Source organism: Procambarus clarkii, unplaced genomic scaffold (genome assembly GCF_040958095.1).
Source record: "Procambarus clarkii isolate CNS0578487 unplaced genomic scaffold, FALCON_Pclarkii_2.0 HiC_scaffold_135, whole genome shotgun sequence".
Lineage (NCBI taxonomy): Eukaryota > Metazoa > Arthropoda > Malacostraca > Decapoda > Cambaridae > Procambarus > Procambarus clarkii.
In genome coordinates, this window is record NW_027189168.1 from 512,132 (window position 1) to 536,841 (window position 24,710).

General features: G+C 43.2%; 1 protein-coding gene across 1 annotated transcript in view; it reads left to right on the forward strand.

Moving 5' to 3' along the window:
- The window catches only part of LOC123752461 (uncharacterized), a 32,340-nt gene extending 14,457 nt beyond the window's left edge, over positions 1 to 17,883 (forward strand). The window contains exon 2 of the mRNA XM_069320444.1: positions 17,310 to 17,883. Coding sequence (XP_069176545.1) covers positions 17,310 to 17,883 — 574 coding nt within the window. The remainder of the gene's footprint in view (positions 1 to 17,309) is intronic.
- The last annotated feature ends 6,827 nt before the right edge of the window (positions 17,884 to 24,710 follow it).

Consider the following 24,710-nt stretch of genomic DNA (forward strand, 5'->3'; position numbering starts at 1 on the left):
CGCCGGCACTCGGATAGTAATCTTGGGCATAGCATTTTACCAAATCACCTCATTCTTTGGGGCACACGTGAGGAACACAAATGCGAACAAGCCTGAATGGTCCCCAGGACAATATGCAACTGAAAACTCACACCCCAGAAGTGACTCGAACCCATACTCCCAGAAGCAACGCAACTGGTATGTACAAGACGCCTTAATCCACTTGACCATCACGACCGGACATAATGAGGTGATAGCCGAGGCTATTTGAACCACCCCACCGCCGGCACTCGGATAGTAATCTTGGGCATAGCATTTTACCAAATCACCTCATTCTTTGGGGCACACGTGAGGAACACAAATGCGAACAAGCCTGAATGGTCCCCAGGACAATATGCAACTGAAAACTCACACCCCAGAAGTGACTCGAACCCATACTCCCAGAAGCAACGCAACTGGTATGTACAAGACGCCTTAATCCACTTGACCATCACGACCGGACATAATGAAGTGATAGCCGAGGCTATTTGAACCACCCCACCGCCGGCACTCGGATAGTAATCTTGGGCATAGCATTTTACCAAATCACCTCATTCTTTGGGGCACACGTGAGGAACACAAATGCGAACAAGCCTGAATGGTCCCCAGGACAATATGCAACTGAAAACTCACACCCCAGAAGTGACTCGAACCCATACCCCCAGAAGCAACGCAACTGGTATGTACAAGACGCCTTAATCCACTTGACCATCACGACCGGACATAATGAGGTGATAGCCGAGGCTATTTGAACCACCCCACCGCCGGCACTCGGATAGTAATTTTGGGCATAGCTTTTACCAAATCACCTCATTCTTTGGGGCACACGTGAGGAACACAAATGCGAACAAGCCTGAATGGTCCCCAGGACAATATGCAACTGAAAACTCACACCCCAGAAGTGACTCGAACCCATACTCCCAGAAGCAACGCAACTGGTATGTACAAGACGCCTTAATCCACTTGACCATCACGACCGGACATAATGAGGTGATAGCCGAGGCTATTTGAACCACCCCACCGCCGGCACTCGGATATTAATCTTGGGCATAGCATTTTACCAAATCACCTCATTCTTTGGGGCACACGTGAGGAACACAAATGCGAACAAGCCTGAATGGTCCCCAGGACAATATGCAACTGAAAACTCACACCCCAGAAGTGACTTGAACCCATACTCCCAGAAGCAACGCAACTGGTATGTACAAGACGCCTTAATCCACTTGACCATCACGACCGGACATAATGAGGTGATAGCCGAGGCTATTTGAACCACCCCACCGCCGGCACTCGGATAGTAATCTTGGGCATAGCATTTTACCAAATCACCTCATTCTTTGGGGCACACGTGAGGAACACAAATGCGAACAAGCCTGAATGGTCCCCAGGACAATATGCAACTGAAAACTCACACCCCAGAAGTGACTCGAACCCATACTCCCAGAAGCAACGCAACTGGTATGTACAAGACGCCTTAATCCACTTGACCATCACGACCGGACATAATGAGGTGATAGCCGAGGCTATTTGAACCACCCCACCGCCGGCACTCGGATAGTAATCTTGGGCATAGCATTTTACCAAATCACCTCATTCTTTGGGGCACACGTGAGGAACACAAATGCGAACAAGCCTGAATGGTCCCCAGGACAATATGCAACTGAAAACTCACACCCCAGAAGTGACTCGAACCCATACTCCCAGAAGCAACGCAACTGGTATGTACAAGACGCCTTAATCCACTTGACCATCACGACCGGACATAATGAGGTGATAGCCGAGGCTATTTGAACCACCCCACCTCCGGCACTCGGATAGTAATCTTGGGCATAGCATTTTACCAAATCACCTCATTCTTTGGGGCACACGTGAGGAACACAAATGCGAACAAGCCTGAATGGTCCCCAGGACAATATGCAACTGAAAACTCACACCCCAGAAGTGACTCGAACCCATACTCCCAGAAGCAACGCAACTGGTATGTACAAGACGCCTTAATCCACTTGACCATCACGACCGGACATAATGAGGTGATAGCCGAGGCTATTTGAACCACCCCACCGCCGGCACTCGGATATTAATCTTGGGCATAGCATTTTACCAAATCACCTCATTCTTTGGGGCACACGTGAGGAACACAAATGCGAACAAGCCTGAATGGTCCCCAGGACAATATGCAACTGAAAACTCACACCCCAGAAGTGACTCGAACCCATACCCCCAGAAGCAACGCAACTGGTATGTACAAGACGCCTTAATCCACTTGACCATCACGACCGGACATAATGAGGTGATAGCCGAGGCTATTTGAACCACCCCACCGCCGGCACTCGGATAGTAATTTTGGGCATAGCATTTTACCAAATCACCTCATTCTTTGGGGCACACGTGAGGAACACAAATGCGAACAAGCCTGAATGGTCCCCAGGACAATATGCAACTGAAAACTCACACCCCAGAAGTGACTCGAACCCATACTCCCAGAAGCAACACAACTGGTATGTACAAGACGCCTTAATCCACTTGACCATCACGACCGGACATAATGAGGTGATAGCCGAGGCTATTTGAACCACCCCACCGCCGGCACTCGGATATTAATCTTGGGCATAGCATTTTACCAAATCACCTCATTCTTTGGGGCACACGTGAGGAACACAAATGCGAACAAGCCTGAATGGTCCCCAGGACAATATGCAACTGAAAACTCACACCCCAGAAGTGACTCGAACCCATACTCCCAGAAGCAACGCAACTGGTATGTACAAGACGCCTTAATCCACTTGACCATCACGACCGGACATAATGAGGTGATAGCCGAGGCTATTTGAACCACCCCACCGCCGGCACTCGGATAGTAATCTTGGGCATAGCATTTTACCAAATCACCTCATTCTTTGGGGCACACGTGAGGAACACAAATGCGAACAAGCCTGAATGGTCCCCAGGACAATATGCAACTGAAAACTCACACCCCAGAAGTGACTCGAACCCATACTCCCAGAAGCAACGCAACTGGTATGTACAAGACGCCTTAATCCACTTGACCATCACGACCGGACATAATGAGGTGATAGCCGAGGCTATTTGAACCACCCCACCGCCGGCACTCGGATAGTAATCTTGGGCATAGCATTTTACCAAATCACCTCATTCTTTGGGGCACACGTGAGGAACACAAATGCGAACAAGCCTGAATGGTCCCCAGGACAATATGCAACTGAAAACTCACACCCCAGAAGTGACTCGAACCCATACTCCCAGAAGCAACGCAACTGGTATGTACAAGACGCCTTAATCCACTTGACCATCACGACCGGACATAATGAGGTGATAGCCGAGGCTATTTGAACCACCCCACCGCCGGCACTCGGATAGTAATCTTGGGCATAGCATTTTACCAAATCACGTCATTCTTTGGGGCACACGTGAGGAACACAAATGCGAACAAGCCTGAATGGTCCCCAGGACAATATGCAACTGAAAACTCACACCCCAGAAGTGACTCGAACCCATACTCCCAGAAGCAACGCAACTGGTATGTACAAGACGCCTTAATCCACTTGACCATCACGACCGGACATAATGAGGTGATAGCCGAGGCTATTTGAACCACCCCACCGCCGGCACTCGGATAGTAATCTTGGGCATAGCATTTTACCAAATCACCTCATTCTTTGGGGCACACGTGAGGAACACAAATGCGAACAAGCCTGAATGGTCCCCAGGACAATATGCAACTGAAAACTCACACCCCAGAAGTGACTCGAACCCATACTCCCAGAAGCAACGCAACTGGTATGTACAAGACGCCTTAATCTACTTGACCATCACGACCGGACATAATGAGGTGATAGCCGAGGCTATTTGAACCACCCCACCGCCGGCACTCGGATAGTAATCTTGGGCATAGCATTTTACCAAATCACCTCATTCTTTGGGGCACACGTGAGGAACACAAATGCGAACAAGCCTGAATGGTCCCCAGGACAATATGCAACTGAAAACTCACACCCCAGAAGTGACTCGAACCCATACTCCCAGAAGCAACGCAACTCGTATGTACAAGACGCCTTAATCCACTTGACCATCACGACCGGACATAATGAGGTGATAGCCGAGGCTATTTGAACCACCCCACCGCCGGCACTCGGATAGCAATCTTGGGCATAGCATTTTAGCATGCCCATTCTTGGGCATAGAGTATGGGTTCGAGTCACTTCTGGGGTGTGAGTTTTCAGTTGCATATTGTCCTGGGGACCATTCAGGCTTGTTCGCATTTGTGTTCCTCACGTGTGCCCCAAAGAATGAGGTGATTTGGTAAAATGCTATGCCCAAGATTACTATCCGAGTGCCGGCGGTGGGGTGGTTCAAATAGCTTCGGCTATCACCTCATTATGTCCGGTCGTGATGGTCAAGTGGATTAAGGCGTCTTGTACATACCAGTTGCGTTGCTTCTGGGAGTATGGGTTCGAGTCACTTCTGGGGTGTGAGTTTTCAGTTGCATATTGTCCTGGGGACCATTCAGGCTTGTTCGCATTTGTGTTCCTCACGTGTGCACCAAAGAATGAGGTGATTTGGTAAAATGCTATGCCCAAGATTACTATCCGAGTGCCGGCGGTGGGGTGGTTCAAATAGCCTCGGCTATCACCTCATTATGTCCGGTCGTGATGGTCAAGTGGATTAAGGCGTCTTGTACATACCAGTTGCGTTGCGTCTGGGAGTATGGGTTCGAGTCACTTCTGGGGTGTGAGTTTTCAGTTGCATATTGTCCTGGGGACCATTCAGGCTTGTTCGCATTTGTGTTCCTCACGTGTGCCCCAAAGAATGAGGTGATTTGGTAAAATGCTATGCCCAAGATTACTATCCGAGTGCCGGCGGTGGGGTGGTTCAAATAGCCTCGGCTATCACCTCATTATGTCCAGTCGTGATGGTCAAGTGGATTAAGGCGTCTTGTACATACCAGTTGCGTTGCTTCTGGGAGTATGGGTTCGAGTCACTTCTGGGGTGTGAGTTTTCAGTTGCATATTGTCCTGGGGACCATTCAGGCTTGTTCGCATTTGTGTTCCTCACGTGTGCCCCAAAGAATGACGTGATTTGGTAAAATGCTATGCCCAAGATTACTATCCGAGTGCCGGCGGTGGGGTGGTTCAAATAGCCTCGGCTATCACCTCATTATGTCCGGTCGTGATGGTCAAGTGGATTAAGGCGTCTTGTTCATACCAGTTGCGTTGCTTCTGGGAGTATGGGTTCGAGTCACTTCTGGGGTGTGAGTTTTCAGTTGCATATTGTCCTGGGGACCATTCAGGCTTGTTCGCATTTGTGTTCCTCACGTGTGCCCCAAAAAATGAGGTGATTTGGTAAAATGCTATGCCCAAGATTACTATCCGAGTGCCGGCGGTGGGGTGGTTCAAATAGCCTCGGCTATCACCTCATTATGTCCGGTCGTGATGGTCAAGTGGATTAAGGCGTCTTGTACATACCAGTTGCGTTGCTTCTGGGAGTATGGGTTCGAGTCACTTCTGGGGTGTGAGTTTTCAGTTGCATATTGTCCTGGGGACCATTCAGGCTTGTTCGCATTTGTGTTCCTCACGTGTGCCCCAAAGAATGAGGTGATTTGGTAAAATGCTATGCCCAAGATTACTATCCCAGTGCCGGCGGTGGGGTGGTTCAAATAGCCTCGGCTATCACCTCATTATGTCCGGTCGTGATGGTCAAGTGGATTAAGGCGTCTTGTACATACCAGTTGCGTTGCTTCTGGGAGTATGGGTTCGAGTCACTTCTGGGGTGTGAGTTTTCAGTTACATATTGTCCTGGGGACCATTCAGGCTTGTTCGCATTTGTGTTCCTCACGTGTGCCCCAAAGAATGAGGTGATTTGGTAAAATGCTATGCCCAAGATTACTATCCGAGTGCCGGCGGTGGGGTGGTTCAAATAGCCTCGGCTATCACCTCATTATGTCCGGTCGTGATGGTCAAGTGGATTAAGGCGTCTTGTACATACCAGTTGCGTTGCTTCTGGGAGTATGGGTTCGAGTCACTTCTGGGGTGTGAGTTTTCAGTTGCATATTGTCCTGGGGACCATTCAGGCTTGTTCGCATTTGTGTTCCTCACGTGTGCCCCAAAGAATGAGGTGATTTGGTAAAATGCTATGCCCAAGATTACTATCCGAGTGCCGGCGGTGGGGTGGTTCAAATAGCCTCGGCTATCACCTCATTATGTCCGGTCGTGATGGTCAAGTGGATTAAGGCGTCTTGTACATACCAGTTGCGTTGCTTCTGGGAGTATGGGTTCGAGTCACTTCTGGGGTGTGAGTTTTCAGTTGCATATTGTCCTGGGGACCATTCAGGCTTGTTCGCATTTGTGTTCCTCACGTGTGCCCCAAAGAATGAGGTGATTTTGTAAAATGCTATGCCCAAGATTACTATCCGAGTGCCGGCAGTGGGGTGGTTCAAATAGCCTCGGCTATCACCTCATTATGTCCGGTCGTGATGGTCAAGTGGATTAAGGCGTCTTGTTCATACCAGTTGCGTTGCTTCTGGGAGTATGGGTTCGAGTCACTTCTGGGGTGTGAGTTTTCAGTTGCATATTGTCCTGGGGACCATTCAGGCTTGTTTGCATTTGTGTTCCTCACGTGTGCCCCAAAGAATGAGGTGATTTGGTAAAATGCTATGCCCAAGATTACTATCCGAGTGCCGGCGGTGGGGTGGTTCAAATAGCCTCGGCTATCACCTCATTATGTCCGGTCGTGATGGTCAAGTGGATTAAGGCGTCTTGTACATACCAGTTGCGTTGCTTCTGGGAGTATGGGTTCGAGTCACTTCTGGGGTGTGAGTTTTCAGTTGCATATTGTCCTGGGGACCATTCAGGCTTGTTCGCATTTGTGTTCCTCACGTGTGCCCCAAAGAATGAGGTGATTTGGTAAAATGCTATGCCCAAGATTACTATCCGAGTGCCGGCGGTGGGGTGGTTCAAATAGCCTCGGCTATCACTTCATTATGTCCGGTCGTGATGGTCAAGTGGATTAAGGCGTCTTGTACATACCAGTTGCGTTGCTTCTGGGAGTATGGGTTCGAGTCACTTCTGGGGTGTGAGTTTTCAGTTGCATATTGTCCTGGGGACCATTCAGGCTTGTTCGCATTTGTGTTCCTCACGTGTGCCCCAAAGAATGAGGTGATTTGGTAAAATGCTATGCCCAAGATTACTATCCGAGTGCCGGCGGTGGGGTGGTTCAAATAGCCTCGGCTATCACTTCATTATGTCCGGTCGTGATGGTCAAGTGGATTAAGGCGTCTTGTACATACCAGTTGCGTTGCTTCTGGGAGTATGGGTTCGAGTCACTTCTGGGGTGTGAGTTTTCAGTTGCATATTGTCCTGGGGACCATTCAGGCTTGTTCGCATTTGTGTTCCTCACGTGTGCCCCAAAGAATGAGGTGATTTGGTAAAATGCTATGCCCAAGATTACTATCCGAGTGCCGGCGGTGGGGTGGTTCAAATAGCCTCGGCTATCACCTCATTATGTCCGGTCGTGATGGTCAAGTGGATTAAGGCGTCTTGTACATACCAGTTGCGTTGCTTCTGGGAGTATGGGTTCGAGTCACTTCTGGGGTGTGAGTTTTCAGTTGCATATTGTCCTGGGGACCATTCAGGCTTGTTCGCATATATATATATATATATATATATATATATATATATATATATATATATATATATATATATATATATATGTCGTACCTAGTAGCCAGAACGCACTTCTCAGCATACTATTCAAGGCCCGATTTGCCTAATAAGCCTAGTTTTCATGAATGAATTGTTTTTCGGCTACCTAACCTACCTAACCTAACCTAACCTAACTTTTTTGGCTACCTACCCTAACCTAACCTATAAAGATAGGTTAGGTGAGGTTAGGTAGGGTTGGTTAGGTTCGGACATATATCTACGTTAATTTTAACTCCAATAAAAAAAAATTACCTCATACATAATGAAATGGGTAGCTTTATCATTTCATAAGAAAAAAAATAGAAAAAATTTATTAATCAAGGAAAACTTGGCTTATTAGGCAAATCGGGCCTTGCATAGTAGGCTGAGAAGTGCGTTCTGGCTACTAGGTACGACATATATATATATATATATATATATATATATATATATATATATATGTCGTACCTAATAGCCAGAACGCACTTCTCAGCCTACTATGCAAGGCCCGATTTGCCTAATAAGCCAAGTTTTCCTGAATTAATATATTTTTTCTAATTTTTTTCTTATGAAATGATAAAGCTACCCATTTCATTATGTATGAGGTAAAAATTTTTTATTGGAGTTAAAATTAACGTAGATATATGACCGAACCTAACCAACCCTACCTAACCTAACCTAACCTATCTCTATCGGTTAGGTTAGGTTAGGTAGCAGAATAAGTTAGGTTAGGTTAGGTTAGGTAGGTTAGGTAGTCGAAAAAACATTAATTCATGAAAACTTGGCTTATTAGGCAAATTGGGCCATGCATAGTTGGCTGAGAAGTGCGTTCTGGCTATTAGGTACGACATATATATATATATATATATATATATATATATATATATATGTCGTACCTAGTAGCCAGAACACACTTGTCGGCCTACTATGCAAGGCCCGATTTGCCTAATAAGCCAAGTTTTCCTGAATTAATATATTTTCTCAAATTTTTTTCTTATGAAATGATAAAGCTACCCATTTCATTATGTATGAGGTAAATTTTTTTTTATTTGAGTTAAAATTAACGTAGATATATGACAGAACCTAACCAACCCTACCTAACCTAACCTAACCTATCTTTATAAGTTAGGTTAGGTTAGGTAGCCGAAAAAGTTAGGTTAGGTTAGGTTAGGTAGGTTAGGTAGTCGAAAAACAATTAATTCGTGAAAATTTGGCTTATTAGGCAAATCGGGCCTTGCATAGTAGGCAGAGAAGTGCGTTCTGGCTACTAGGTACGCCATATATATATATATATATATATATATATGTATATATATATATATATATATATATATATATATATATATATATATATATATATATATATATATATATGTCGTACCTAGTAGCCAGAACGCACTTCTCAGCCTACTATGCAAGGCCCGATTTGCCTAATAAGCCAAGTTTTCATGAATTACTTGTTTTTCGACTACCTAACCTACCTAACCTAACCTAACCTAACTTTTTCTGCTACCTTACCTAACCTAACCTATAAAGATAGGTTAGGTTAGGTTAGGTAGGGTTGGTTAGGTTCGGTCATATATCTACGTTAATTTTAACTCCAAGAAAAAAAAATTGACCTCATACATAATGAAATAGGTAGCTTCATCATTTCATAAGAAAAAAAATAGAGAAAATATATTATTTCAGGAAAACTTGGCTTATTAGGCAAATCGGGCCTTGCATAGTAGGCTGAGAAGTGCGTTCTGGCTACTAGGTACGACATATATATATATATATATATATATATATATATATATATATATATATATATATATATATATATATATATATATATATATATATATATCTTGTACCTAGTAGCCAGAACGTTGCACTCGGCCTACTATGCAAGGGCCGATTTGCCTAATAGGCAAAGTTTTCCTGAATGTTTGTTTCCTTAGTGTAAACTGCAGTGTGGAAACCTCCGCTCCTTTCCATGACTGTTACATCTAGAAAGGGCAGCATCCCATCCTTTTCCATCTCGTAAGTGAAACGCAACACAGAATTCCACTCAAATGCTTCCTTCAGCTCCTGCAGATGTCTGACATCAGGTACCTGTGTAAAAATGTCGTCAACATACCTGCAGTATATGGCCGGTTTCAAGTTCATGTCGACTAAGACTTTTTGCTCGATGGTACCCATGTAGAAGTTTGCAAACAGGACACCTAGGGGAGAACCCATGGCTTACACCATCTAGGGTAAGGCAGGTCCTAGTCAACAACGGCTTCTCCAATGATTTCGATGAAGACATCATAAGAAGGAAAGTGAAACACCATGCAACCTCTGAAGAGACAACTAACACAACACCTGTACCCCCTATTAGACTATTTTACAGGAACTTCTTTTCCACAGCTCATAAAACGGAGGAAAGGGTCCTGAGAGATATTGTTAATAGAAACGTTTTCCCTACAGAAAAAAATCAGAAGATACAACTGACGATTTACTATAAAACCAAGAAAACGGCCAGCCTACTCATGAGAAACTCTCCAGACACAAAGCAGAACGCTTTGAAATAGACCAACGTCGTCTAAGCCTTCAAATGTCCTCTTGGGGACTGTAAGCCTCAAAAAACTCAGTATATAGGCCAGAAAACAACATCTCTTTCCAGGCGTTTAACGATGCATAAGCAACAGGGCTCCATTAAGGAACATATAATCTCTTCCCACAACCAGACCATCACCAGAGAAATCTTAGCAAACAGCACAGAAATCATCGATAGATAGAGCGATAGCAGGCGGCTTGACATCTGCGAGGCACTACACATCAAGAAGTCAACACCAGCAATCAACAGCCAATTAATGCACAACTATATTCTACCCACGTCAAGACTCCGCTCCAATATAGAAGCATCAAGAAATATGGGCCAATAGCCCCTCTGCAATTACTTCCATTCTTACCTTCAATACCCATTGTTTCGTGTTCTGGCTTGTGTTGAAAGTTTTTTTTTACCTCATCCAAAACTGTTGTAACATATCACCTCACCGAAATGCAGGTATAAAAAAAAAATCGAAGATGTTTAAGCTCTATTCAGTTATAGTTGTGTGTGTGTGTAAACTAAAGTCGTTGAAAATGTAATAAGTTTTACGAAACGCGCTCAAGTGTCACGTCAGACTAGAAATAAAAATGAATTTTAGGGAATTGATTTTTCAATTACCATCAACAGTGAAAAGAAACATAAGAAAGATCGTGAAAATTCGTGTTAGAATTATTAATCTTACTTTTTCGGTCATATTTAATAATATATATATATATATATATATATATATATATATATATATATATATATATATATATATATATATATATATATATATATATATATATATATATATATATATATATATATATATATATATATATATATATATATATATATATATATTGGTGTATACTGGCAGCAGGTTTTCTTTCAAACATGTTTCATTGAATATGACCGCATATTCTGTATTTATTATTTTCTGGTTTAGGGCTTCTATCCCTCTAACTATTTAATTCCCATTTTTATATGGGAACCATCGAAGATAGGGTCTTCAGTAGCAGACAAAAATCAACTGTATACTGCCGTTATGTAGATGACATATTCGTAATAGTAAAAGACTCAGATGAACTAATTGACCTAAAAAGACACCTAGAGAGAGAGTCAGTACTCCGATTTACACATGAAAATAGTGGAAATAACAGTCTGCCATTCTTGGATGTACTAATAACAAAAACAGGAACCTCTTTAAGCACCAACGTATATACCAAGCCCACCAACATAGGATTATGCCTGAACGGTAGAAGTGAGTGCCCCCAAAGATACAAAACCAGTGTTCTCAATGCTTATATTCGTCGAGCGCTTACCCACTGCTCTGAATGGAGCAACGTGAGTAGAGAGTTTGAAAGAGTAACTCAGGTATTGGTGAACAACGGATATAGCAACGCGGAAATAACCGCTGCTATAAGAAGACACTTAGACCGTTGGTATAATTCAGAACCTAGAACAGAAACCACAACACCCCCCAATAAAATTATATTACAAATCAACCATGCACAGTGAACATATAAAAGAGGAAAGAATAATGAAAGAAATAATCCGTAAAGGAGTAAAAAGCACTACTCCTAACCAAAACATAAACCTGATAATATTCTACAAAACCAAGAAGACTTCCGAACTCCTTATCAAAAACAGCCCGAAGCCGACGGAGAACCCTCTGCAGCAGTCAAGCGTTGTATACATGTACACTTGCCCCCACGAAGGATGTAACCTTCAATGTAAGTACATAGGTATGACGTCGACCAAGCTGACGAGGCGTTTGACATGCCATCTTCAATCTGGTGCCCCTAGGAATCACATGAGACAAGCCCATGACATTACTCTAACAAGAGAAATGTTGAACAAGAATACTTGCATAATAGACAAAACCCAAGATTCAAGAAGATTACAAATTCTTGAGGCAATTCACATAAGAATAGAGCGACCTACCATGAACACCCAAATCACGGAACTATTTACTCTACCCACCATGAGAGTAAGGACGAGACAAGAACATATCGATGCCAACACAGAAGACAATGTCCAACATAACAGGCCAATTACACTGGATTAATCTTTGTGTTTAGATAGGAGATGCCTCGTATGGGCCAATACGCCTTCTGCAGCCCCTATGTTTATCCCTTATGTATCCCCCCATGTTTTTCACCTTCATTGTATTATCACCTGACCTAATGCGGGTATAAAATCAACTAGTATTGTAAGATCTGTTCACTTGAGAATGAACCATGGAGGTTCGAAACGTCGTGCAAATTATACAAATAAGTGTAATACACTCTATAGTAAATCACTTCTTTTCTTCACCTTAAAAGTACGAAAATGAGTTTTGGAGAACTCCTATTCCAATTAAGCCCTGATGCTAAGAAAATAGTTAGAGGGATAGAAGCCCTAAACCAGAAAATAATAAATACAGAATATGCGGTCATATTCAATGAAACATATATATATATATATATATATATGTATATATATATAGTCCGAGTACGACGTTCTGGCTACACCATATATATATATATATATATATATATATATATATATATATATGCAAACAAGCCTGAATATTCCCCAGGACTATATGCGAATGAAAACTCACACCCCAGAAGTGACTCGAACCCAAACTCCCAGGAGCAACGCAACTGGTAACTACAGGGCGCCTTAATCCACTTGACCATCACGGCCGTCAAAGGAAGTGATAGCCGAGGCTATTTGAACCACTTCCCCGACGGCAACTCGGATGGTAATCTTGGGCATAGCATTTCACCAAATCACCTCATTCTTTGGGGCACACGTGAGGAACACAAATGCGAACAAGCCTGAATGGTTCCAGGACTATATGCGAATGAAAACTCACACCCCAGAAGTAAGTTCAAGTCACTTCTGGGGTGTGAGTTTTCATTCACATATAGTCCTGGGGACCTTTCAGGCTTGTTCGCATTTGTGTTCCTCACGTGTGCCCCAAAGAATGAGGTGATTTGGTGAAATGCTATGCCCAAGATTACCATCCGAGTTGCCGTCGGGGAAGTGGCTCAAATAGCCTCGGTTATCACTTCCTTTGACGGCCGTGATGGTCAAGTGGATTAAGGCGCCCTGTAGTTACCAGTTGCGTTGCTCCTGGGAGTATGGGTTCGAGTCACTTCTGGGGTGTGAGTTTTCATTCGCATATAGTCCTGGGGACCATTCAGGCTTGTTCGCATTGGTGTTCCTCACGTGTGCCCCAAAGAATGAGGTGATTTGGTGAAATGATATGCCCAAGATTACCATCCGAGTTGCCGTCGGGGAAGTGGCTCAAATAGCCTCGGCTATCACTTCCTTTGACGGCCGTGATGGTCAAGTGGATTAAGGCGCCCTGTAGTTACCAGTTGCGTTGCTCCTGGGAGTATGGGTTCGAGTCACTTCTGGGGTGTGAGTTTTCATTCGCATATAGTCCTGGGGACCATTCAGGCTTGTTCGCATTTGTGTTCCTCACGTGTGCCCCAAAGAATGAGGTGATTTGGTGAAATGCTTTGCCCAAGATTACCATCCGAGTTGCCGTCGGGGAAGTGGCTCAAATAGCCTCGGCTATCACTTCCTTTGACGGCCGTGATGGTCAAGTGGATTAAGGCGCCCTGTTGTTACCAGTTGCGTTGCTCCTGGGAGTATGGGTTCGAGTCACTTCTGGGGTGTGAGTTTTCATTTTCATATATATATATATATATATATATATATATATATATATATATATATATATATATATATATATATATATATATATATATATATATATATATATTGTGACGATTATCTCTTTCAAGAGAGATTGAGCCTGCTCTTCTCTACATCAAGTTATGTATATTACACAGCAATACGGTGCTACCTTCAAGATACGTCTACCAGTAGCACAAAACGTTTTGACCAGGAGGCAAAACGTACCCAAGACTCACCCCCTACTCCACTCCCTCCACGCCGGCTCGTCATCAGCCAGCCAACTTCCCTTCCCAGCCTACCTACTCCTGATTGGTGACTCGCCGACTGCACACCTGCACTTCTGCACCTCAGCGCCCTCTACCTGAGTCGATATCTGGGCTTGAACCAGCAATTGAAGTCAGAATATCCTTGTTCTCTCAAGCAGTGAACAACTAACTGATATACGCTGTGTATCAGGAGGATGTTTCTCAGCTAGCGCCATATTCTCAGCACCTGATTATTTTTCACTGTGTATTTATATTATTGTAGAGTAACTTCATCCCTATTATTCATTTATATTATATGTTTTTGACTTTTTTGTTTGCACTGTACATAGCCAAGGTATTGTCTTTGTTTATAATTTGTTTTCTATATTAATTAAAGTTTCATTGTTCGTACTATGTGTTTTGCGTGTCTTCCCTTACTTTACCACAGATAAACAGCCAAGCAGTCTATCTTTTTTTTTTGTAAGTGTGACTAGGCATTGACACCAGCCATTAGAGGACTGCTGAACATCTACACTCCTACACTTTCCCATCACATTTAAGGGGGGGCCTGTCCTAGGAGCTTCACTCAGGTACTAGTACCAGAACGTAAATTTGTGGTAAGTGTACTTGGCTTTGATACAGTTGCTTTTCAATATTTTCATTACTTTCAATATTTATATGGTGCTGTGTGTATTGTGCATTCCGAGAGTAGCATATGCTGAGTGTTGGATAACTTTGGATTACGTGGTGACTGTAGGACTCAGTCATTCTCTTAACTCGTCATCCCTCCCTCCGTGTTATTACTCGTGTTTTCCACCTTTTGTCCCAAGGATATTTCTCAATCTCAGACAGATCATCATTTTGGGTACCATGGTACTTTGGTTTGTCTTCGGGTCAAAGCACCCTATCTTCTGCAATCCGACGGAAGGAGGATAAAGAGGGCAATAGTTCCTCTAGCACGGACTACGTTGCTGAGTTGGGACCTCAACAGCAGTTCTCGTCACCAGTTGACACTCGCACCCCTACACGTCGGTCAGAGATGATGATATTTACTTAGGTAGCGAATTAGCTGTATTTTTTCAGAGCACAAAGTTCGCTAATTCTGTAAGTATAATATTTCATTTAGTGGGAAAACCCTTGCTTCTGTCCTATAGAGACTCAGCAAGGTATGCCTACATTCTTGGACTACCTTATTGACTTTTGGAACAATTAAATGTTTCATTTGTTTTAGAAACTCAGTTTCATTTATTTAGTAGGATTTTCTTGTCCTTATTCTCTTACATTGAGTACCGGGTACAAGATTTCCTGCGCTTTTGATTGACTAATCATTTACCATTCTAAAATTTACTTTAATTGTTAAATATAAAATTCCACAGGATAGTTACCAGTTGCCACATTATCCTGTTACTGACACTTACCATATCACAAGTATTCGTTGTACATTTATTTGCTATTTTTCACCTTTTTTCGTCTCCAAGCTTTTCGTAACGATCCAGCAGGTGAAATAGGGAACTTAAGTCGTGCCAAGAGGACCGAATTACAAACTTAAAACATAGAAAACAACTCCGCTTATTAGGCAAATCGGGCCTTGCATAGTAGGCCGAGAAGTGAGTTATGGCTGCTAGGTACGACACTTATATATATATATATATATATATATATATATATATATATATATATATATATATATATATATATATATATATATATATATATATATATATATATATATATATATATATATATATATATATACATGCAGAAAATCCACAGAGAAATAAGAAAGTTAGTGAACGTTTCGGCCTGTTAAAGCCATTGTCAACACAAGACTGACTCACAAGAAAACTCACGCAACTGGTATGTACAGGACGCCTTAATCTACTTGACCATTACCACCGGACAAAAACTGATGGTAGCCGACGCTATTCAGCCCATCAGCCCGCCGGCACTCTGATGGTAATCTTGGGCATAGCATTTTATAAAATAAAATGTCTTTTATTTATTAATAATATAAATTATTTATTAAAAAATAAAATGCTATGCCCAAGATTACCATCAGAGTGCCGACGGGCTGATGGGCTAAATAGCGTCGGCTACCATCAGTTTTTGTCCAGTCGTGATGGTCAAGTGAATTAAGGTGTCCTGTACATACCAGTTGTGTTGCTCCTGGCAGTATGGGTTCGAGTCACTTCTGGGTTGTGAGTTTTCAGTTTTTCAGCGCCCACTCTCCCACCCAACATGACTACATAGGTATTAATAAATTACAGAACCCCTATTGACCCATGCGCCTCCCCCCATATAATATATATATAAATTACATATATATCGACTTGAGAATGGTCCAGGACGGACCGAAACGACGTCGTCCCTTCACCTTCTAGTGTGTGGTCTGGTCAACATACTTCAGCTACTATATTATATTATATATATATATATATATATATATATATATATATATATATATATATATATATATATATATATATATATATATATATATATATATAATATAATATATATATATATATATAATATAATATATATATATATATTATATATATAATATAATATAATATAATATATAATATAATATATAATATAATATATATATAATATATAATATAATATATATATAATATATAATATAATATATATATAATATATAATATAATATATATATAATATATAATATAATATATATATAATATAATATATATATATATATATAATATAATATAGTAGCTGAAGTATGTTGACCAGACCACACACTAGAAGGTGAAGGGACGACGTCGTTTCGGTCCGTCCTGGACCATTCTCAAGTCGATATACATGTAATTTATATATATATTATATGGGGGGAGGCGCATGGGTCAATAGGGGTTCTGTAATTTATTAAAACCTATGTAGTCATGTTGGGTGGGAGAGTGGGCGCTGCGTCTTGGTGTTGATGAAGGTAAAATGTACTGTATATTAATATAAATGTATGTTTTTCATATTAAACAAAAATTATTCATTAAATTTATATATGTTATTTAAATCAATAAACTTACTTGCATCTTTCGCCAAGACACACAAAGGGTTGTGAATAAGTTGTGAAGACAACGACAAGGATATAACACTTTGTGAAGACAACGACAAGTACATAACACTGTGTAAAGACAACGACAAGTACATAACACTGTGTAAAGACAACGACAAGTACATAACACTGTGTAAAGACAACGACAAGTACATAACACTGTGTAAAGACAACGACAAGTACATAACACTGTGTAAAGACAACGACAAGTACATAACACTGAGTAAAGACAACGACAAGTACATAACACTGTGTAAAGACAACGACAAGTGCATAACACTGTGTGAAGACAACGACAAGTGCATAACACTTTGTGAAGACAACGACAAGTGCATAACACTGTGTGAAGACAACGACAAGTGCATAACACTTTGTGAAGACAACGACAAGTGCATAACACTGTGTGAAGACAACGACAAATACATAACACTTTGTGAAGACAAAGACCAACACAAAACAAGGTGTAAAGACAACGAAAAGTGCAAAGAAAATGAGTTGAAAGCAATGAGTAGAGAACCAGTGTCAAAGACAACGACAAGTACGACACACATTGTGTACAACAACAACAACAACAACAAGTGTTGAGCAAATTGTGACGACACCGACACGAGCACAAGAGGGCAACACCTTCACGAGTGTGGCAACATTATAGCTCTCATATATCATTGTTGCAACACAAATATTGTAAAGTTGACAACAGAAAGTTTATTTACACAGAGACATCACACCGACGTGATATATGTCAACGAGAAAATTAACTGGAGCTTAGGTTAGGGCTCCCGTTGGTTTTTTCAGTAAGAACATTGAAATAACTGTCTCTCAGAACCAGGTGTGAAATAACCACTTTACAAAGCCCTTGAATATGTTAATTTCTCTCTGAATACTTAATTGAATCTTAATTTTTTACCCCATTAACGTAGCTTGGGCTAGATAACAGCCCCATGAATAATGGACATGATCGCCTGACCTTCCACCCTAACCACAACATAGGCATTAAAGGTCACCTCTTATACCAGTCTGTTATATCCACTGCTGAATTACGCCCATTCGTACACTCACTCACTTGACAGAAAGTGAGAGAGATCAGTCGTTTGAGGTGTTGAGACTTAAAAGAATTTCTTCAAGTACATATTTGGTTTAGATTATTGGATGTAGCAGTAATTTGAAGATGTGTTGAAAGACACCAAAGTTTTCATATATTTCATGTTTTGTTTTCCTTTTTGGTTATAGATTTTCACATTATTCATCAAGTTTTTTTTGTGATCTAAGCATACTCACACACACACACACACACACACACACACACACACACACACACACACACACACACACACACACACACACACACACACACACACACACACACACACACACACACACACACACACACACACTCTCTCTCTCTCTCTCCCACTCTCTCTCTCTCCCACTCTCTCTCTCCCTCTCTCTCTCTCTCTCTCTCTCTCTCTCTCTCTCTCTCTCTCTCTCTCTCTCTCTCTCTCTCTCTCTCTCTCTCTCTCTCTCTCTCTCTCTCTCTCTCTCTCTCTCTCTCTCTCCTCCCTCGCCATCCCTACCCTCCCCCCTCTCTCTCTTTCTCTCTCTCTCTCTCTCTCTCTCTCTCTCTCTCTCTCTCTCTCTCTCTCTCTCTCTCTCTCTCTCTCTCTCTCTCTCTCTCTCTCTCTCTCTCTCTCTCTCTCTCTCTCTCTTTCCTCCCCCCACCTCTCTCTGCCCACACACACACACACACACACCTCCCCCCCTCTCTCCCTCACCCCGTCTCCCTCTCACCCCGTCTCTCCCTCACCCACTCTCTCCCTCACCCGCTCTCTCCCTCTCCATCTCTCTCCCTCTCCTCTCCCTCTCTCCTCCCTCTCTCTCTCTCCCTCCCTCCTCTCTCCATCTCCTCCCCCCCTCCCCTTCTACTTTCTTTTCACTTCAGTGGAAGGGTCGGATCGCCCCCACCCACCCATTTATCTCTCCCTTTATCACTCCCTTTCTCTCTCTCTCTCTCTCTCTCTCTCTCTCTCTCTCTCTCTCTCTCTCTCTCTCTCTCTCTCTCTCTCTCTCTCTCTCTCTCTCTCTCTCTCTCTCTCTCTCTCTCTCCCTCCCTCCCCAATCCCACTCTGCCCTCCTGACAAATCCTATCAGGCACAACTATAGGAACAGGGGCAAGCATGACAGCCAGAGGTACCAGGGGAACAGGGAAGAGTCAAGGTGACGAAATGAAGGAAATGTTCGCCCAGTTTCTGGAGGACATCAAGTGTGAGATGCAAGAAATGATGCAGGAAATGAAGAACGAAATAAGCATCCTGAAAAGAGAGCTGACAGCAGCAAAGGAGGAGATTAGAGCCCTCAAAGAGAATGGTATTGAGGCTGAGACTCAGAAAATCATCCAGGGAGAGGGTGGTAATAGTTTTTTGGATGAAAATGCCACAATAAAAGCAACATTTGCAGAAATACTAAAAAAAAATAACTCTGAAGTAATGACTGCAGTGATGGAGGTGGCCATGAAAGCAGCCACCTCACAGGAGGCAGCACGCTCCACTAGCCAACTGCTGGAAAGGAACAGATCAGAGGTTGCTGTGGTTAAAGAGCAGGAAGGCTCTAATAGGACAGAGTGGAATGACAAGGACAAAGAAGAAGTGAATGAAGTACTAAAGTCACTAGACATGGAAGGGGCTGAGCATAGCATTGAGAAAGTTTTCAGGCTAGGATGGTACAACAAAGACCGAGACCGAGTGATAAAGATAGTGTTTGCAAACGAGAGCACAAAGGAGAAGATTCTATCAAGGAAGAGCTCCCTGAAAAACGTGGGAAAATTAAAAAATGTATTCCTCCAGAGAGAGACATGACAAGGGAGGAAAGAGCCGTGGCGGCAGAATCAAGGAAGATGCACAGGGCGAGACGGGAAAACCAAGAAGTCACAGCTCCCAACACAACACCTCCAGAGGCGAGGGGGCAACCCACAACCAGCTACCCAGTAACACCAGAGGGGAGAACAACCCAGCCACCCTCCTCTGCATAGAAAACCCCCTTACCCCAAACCCTCCCTACCCCCACTCAAATGTTCAGCCAAATCTCCCTCCCTCCACACCCAATCCCCACCCTTCTACCCCTCCCCTCCTCCTGCCGAGTCCTCCCTCCCCCCCCCCTTTCCTTCCTGTCCTCCCTCCCCTTTCATCCCATACCCTCCCTGTCCCTCCCCCTTCACTGGATCCCCCGCCCCTCATCCCAGTATCGTCTGAGACCCTGTTATCCACCTCACAGGTTCTCACACCCATGGAACAGCTTCCCCCACCAGCAGAACACTCACCAAGGAGGCGATTTGAGAAGGGACAGAAGAAAGTGAGCCTCATAGCACTGTACACTAACATAGATGGAATTACAAATAAAGTAAATGAGCTTGGAGAACGGATACTAGAGGAAAACTCAGATATAATAGGCCCTCACAGAAACAAAGCTAACGAAAACGATAACAAACGCAGTGTTCCCACAGGACTATTATGTTATGAGGAAAGAGAGGGAAGGAAGAGGTGGGGGTGGTGTAGCTCTACTGGTAAGAAAAGGCTGGGATTTTGAGGAGATGGTTATTCAGGGCTGTGAAGGTTTCAGTGACTACATAGCAGATACCATAACAAATGGAGGGAAACAAATTATAGTCGTAGTCATATATAATCCACCACCAAATGGCAGAAGACCTAGATAGGAATATGATAGAAACAACATGGCCACCATTAACATAATAGAAAGAGAAGCTTCTGTTGCTAGCAGGAATGGATCTGAACTACTAATTATGGGAGACTTCAACCATGGGAAGATAGATTCTGAGAACAGAGACCCGCATGGAGGACCAGAAACATGGAGAGCTAAGCTGCTGGATGTGGCAACAAGAAACTTTCTAAGCCGGCACATCAAGGAACCAAAAAGAATGAGAGGAGAAAACGAACCAGCAATGCTTGATTTGATATTTACCCTAAATGAGTGGGATATAAGGGAAGTTAAGATGAAAGCGCCCTTGGGAATGAGTGACTACAGTGTATTGAACTTTGAGTACCTGGTAGAACTAGGAATTATCTCCCCAAAAAAAGAACTAGGAATCAAAAGGCTGGCATACCGAAAGGGGAATTATGAACAAATGAGAAGTTTCCTGAGTGAAATACCTTGGGACACAGACCTCAGAAATAAGTCTGTACAGGGTATGATGGACTATGTTACCCAAAAGTGTCAGGAGGCAGTAAACAGGTTCATCCCGGCCCAAAGGGGAAAAATCCGAGAAGCAACAGAAGAATCCATGGTATAATAGAGCATGTATGGAAGCGATGAAACTGAACAAAAGGGCGTGGAGGAACTTCCGGAATAACAGAACACCAGAAAGCAGAGAGAGATACCAGAGAACCAGGAATGAGTACGTCAGGGTGAGAAGAGAAGCAGAGAAAAGTTTTGAAAATGATATAGCAAACAAAGCCAAGACCGAACCAAAGCTACTCCACAGTCACATCAGAAGGAAAACCACAGTGAAAGAACAGGTATTGAAACTTAAAACAGGCGAGGACAGGTATACAGAGAATGACAGAGAGGTGTGTGAAGAGCTCAACAAGAGGTTCCAGGAGGTCTTCACAATAGAAGAAGGTGAGGTCACTGTGCTAGGAGAAAGGGAGGTAAACCAGGCGGCCTTGGAAGAGTTCGAAATTACGAGAGAGGAGGTCAAGAGACACCTGCTGGATCTGGATGTTAGAAAGGATATTGGTCCAGATGGGATCTCACCATGAATACTGAAAGAGTGTGCAGAGGCACTTTGCTTGCCACTCTCCATAGTGTATAGTAGGTCACTGGAGACGGGAGACCTACCAGAAATATGGAAGACGGCGAATGTGGTCCCAATATACAAAAAGGGCGACAGGCAAGAGGCACTGAACTACAGGCCAGTGTCCTTGACTTGTATACCATGCAAGGTGATGGAGAAGATCGTGAGAAAAAACCTAGTAACACATTTGGAGAGAAGGGACTTCGTGGCAAATCGCTAACATGGGTTCAGGGAGGGTAAATCTTGCCTTACAGGCTTGACAGAATTCTACGATCAGGTGACAAAGATTAAGCAAGAAAGAGAGGGCTGGGCGGACTGCATTTTCTTGGATTGTAGGAAAGCCTTTGACACAGTACCGCATAAGAGGTTGGTACATAAGCTGGAGAGACAGGCAGGTGTAGCTGGTAAGGTGCTCCAGTGGATAAGGGAGTACCTAAGCAATAGGAAGCAGAGAGTTACGGTGAGGGGTGAGACCTCCGATTGGCGTGAAGTCACCAGTGGAGTCCCACAGGGCTCTGTACTCGGTCCTATCTTGTTTCTGATATATGTAAATGATCTCCCGGAGGATATAGATTCATTTCTCTCAATGTTTGCGGACTATGCTAATATTATGAGAAGGATTAAAACAGAAGAGGACTGTTTGAGGCTTCAAGATGACCTAGACAAACTGAAGGAATGGTTGAACAAACGGTTGTTAGAGTTTAACCCAACCAAATGTAATGTAATGAAGATAGGTGTAGGGAGCAGGAGGCCAGATACAAGGTATCATCTGGGAGAGGGAATTCTTCAGGAGCCAGAGAAAGAAAAAGACTTGGGGGTTGATATCACGCCAGACCTGTCTCCTGCAGCACATATCAAGAGGATAACATCAGCGGCATATGCCAGGCTGGCCAACTTACGAACGGCATTCAGAAACTTGTGTAAAGAATCATTCAGAACTTTGTATACCACATATGTCAGGCCAATCCTGGAGTATGCAGCCCCAGCATGGAGTCCATATCTAGTCAAGGATAAGACTAAACTGGAAAAGGTTCAAAGGTTTGCTACCAGACTAGTTCCAGAGCTGAGAGGCATGAGGTACGAGGAGAGACTACGGGAATTAAACCTCAATTCGCTGGAAGACAGAAGAGTTAGGGGGGACATGATCACCACATTCAAGATTCTAAAGGGAATTGATAGGGTAGATAAAGACCAGCGATTTAACACAGGGGGCACACGCACAAGGGGACACAGGTGGAAACTGAGTGCCCAAATGAGCCACAGAGATATTAGATATACACAGAGCCACAGAAAGAACTTTTTTAGTGTCAGAGTGGTTGACAAATGGAATGCATTAGGAAGTGATGTGGCGGAGGCTGACTCCATACACAGTTTCAAGTGAAGATATGATAGAGCCCAATAGGCTCAGGAATCTGTACACCTGTTGATTGACGGTTGAGAGGCGGGACCAAAGAGACAGAGCTCAACCCCGCAAACACAACTAGGTGAGTTCACACACACACACACACACACACACACACACACACACACACACACACACACACACACAGGGGAATCGACCGGGTAAACAAGGACGAACTTTTCAACACTGGTGGGACGCGAACAAGGGGACACAGGTGGAAGCTGAGTACCCAAATGAGCCACAGAGACGTTAGAAAGAACTTTTTCAGTGTCAGAGTAGTTAGCAAATGGAATGCATTAGGAAGTGATGTGGTGGAGGCTGACTCCATTCACAGTTTCAAATGTAGATATGATAGAGCCCAATAGGCTCAGGAATCTGTACACCAGTTGATTGACGGTTGAGAGGCGGGACCAAAGAGCCAGAGCTCAACCCCCGCAAGCACAATTAGGTGAGTACAATTAGGTGAATTAGGTGAGTACACACACACACACACACACACACACACACACACACACACACACACATATGTGTATGTAATCCCTGTGTAAATGATGTAGTTAAGTATTCAGAGCAGGAAGCTACGTTAATAGGGTAACAAAATTAAGATTCAATTAAGTATTCAGAGAAAAGCACCTATTGGAGCTGCACGTAAGAAAAGCTGTTGGCCGGACGGAATCTCACCATGGGTATTGAAAGAGTGTGCAGGAGCACTTTGTTTGCCACTCTCCTTAGTGTATAAGTCTGTACAGGGTATGATGGACTATGTCACCCAAAAATGTCAGGAGGCTGTAAGCAGGTTTATACCAGCCCGACAGGAAAAAACAGAGAAGCAAAGGAAGAATCCGTGGTTTAATAGGGAATGTATGAAAGCAAAGGAGCTGAACAAAAGGGCATGGAGGAACTTCCGTAATAACAGAACACCAGAAAGTAGAGAGAGATACCAGAGAACCAGGAACGAGTATGTCAGTGTGAGAAGAGCAGCTGAGAAAAGGTATGAAAATGATATAGCTAATAAAGCCAAGACCGAACCAAAGCTACTACACAGTCACATCAGGAGGAAGACAACAGTGAAGGAACAGGTGATGAAACTTGGGGTGGGCGAGGACAGGTACACAGAGAATGACAAAGAGGTGTGTGAAGAACTCAACAAAAGGTTCCAGGAGGTCTTTACAATAGAACAGGGACATATCACGGCGCTAGAAGAGG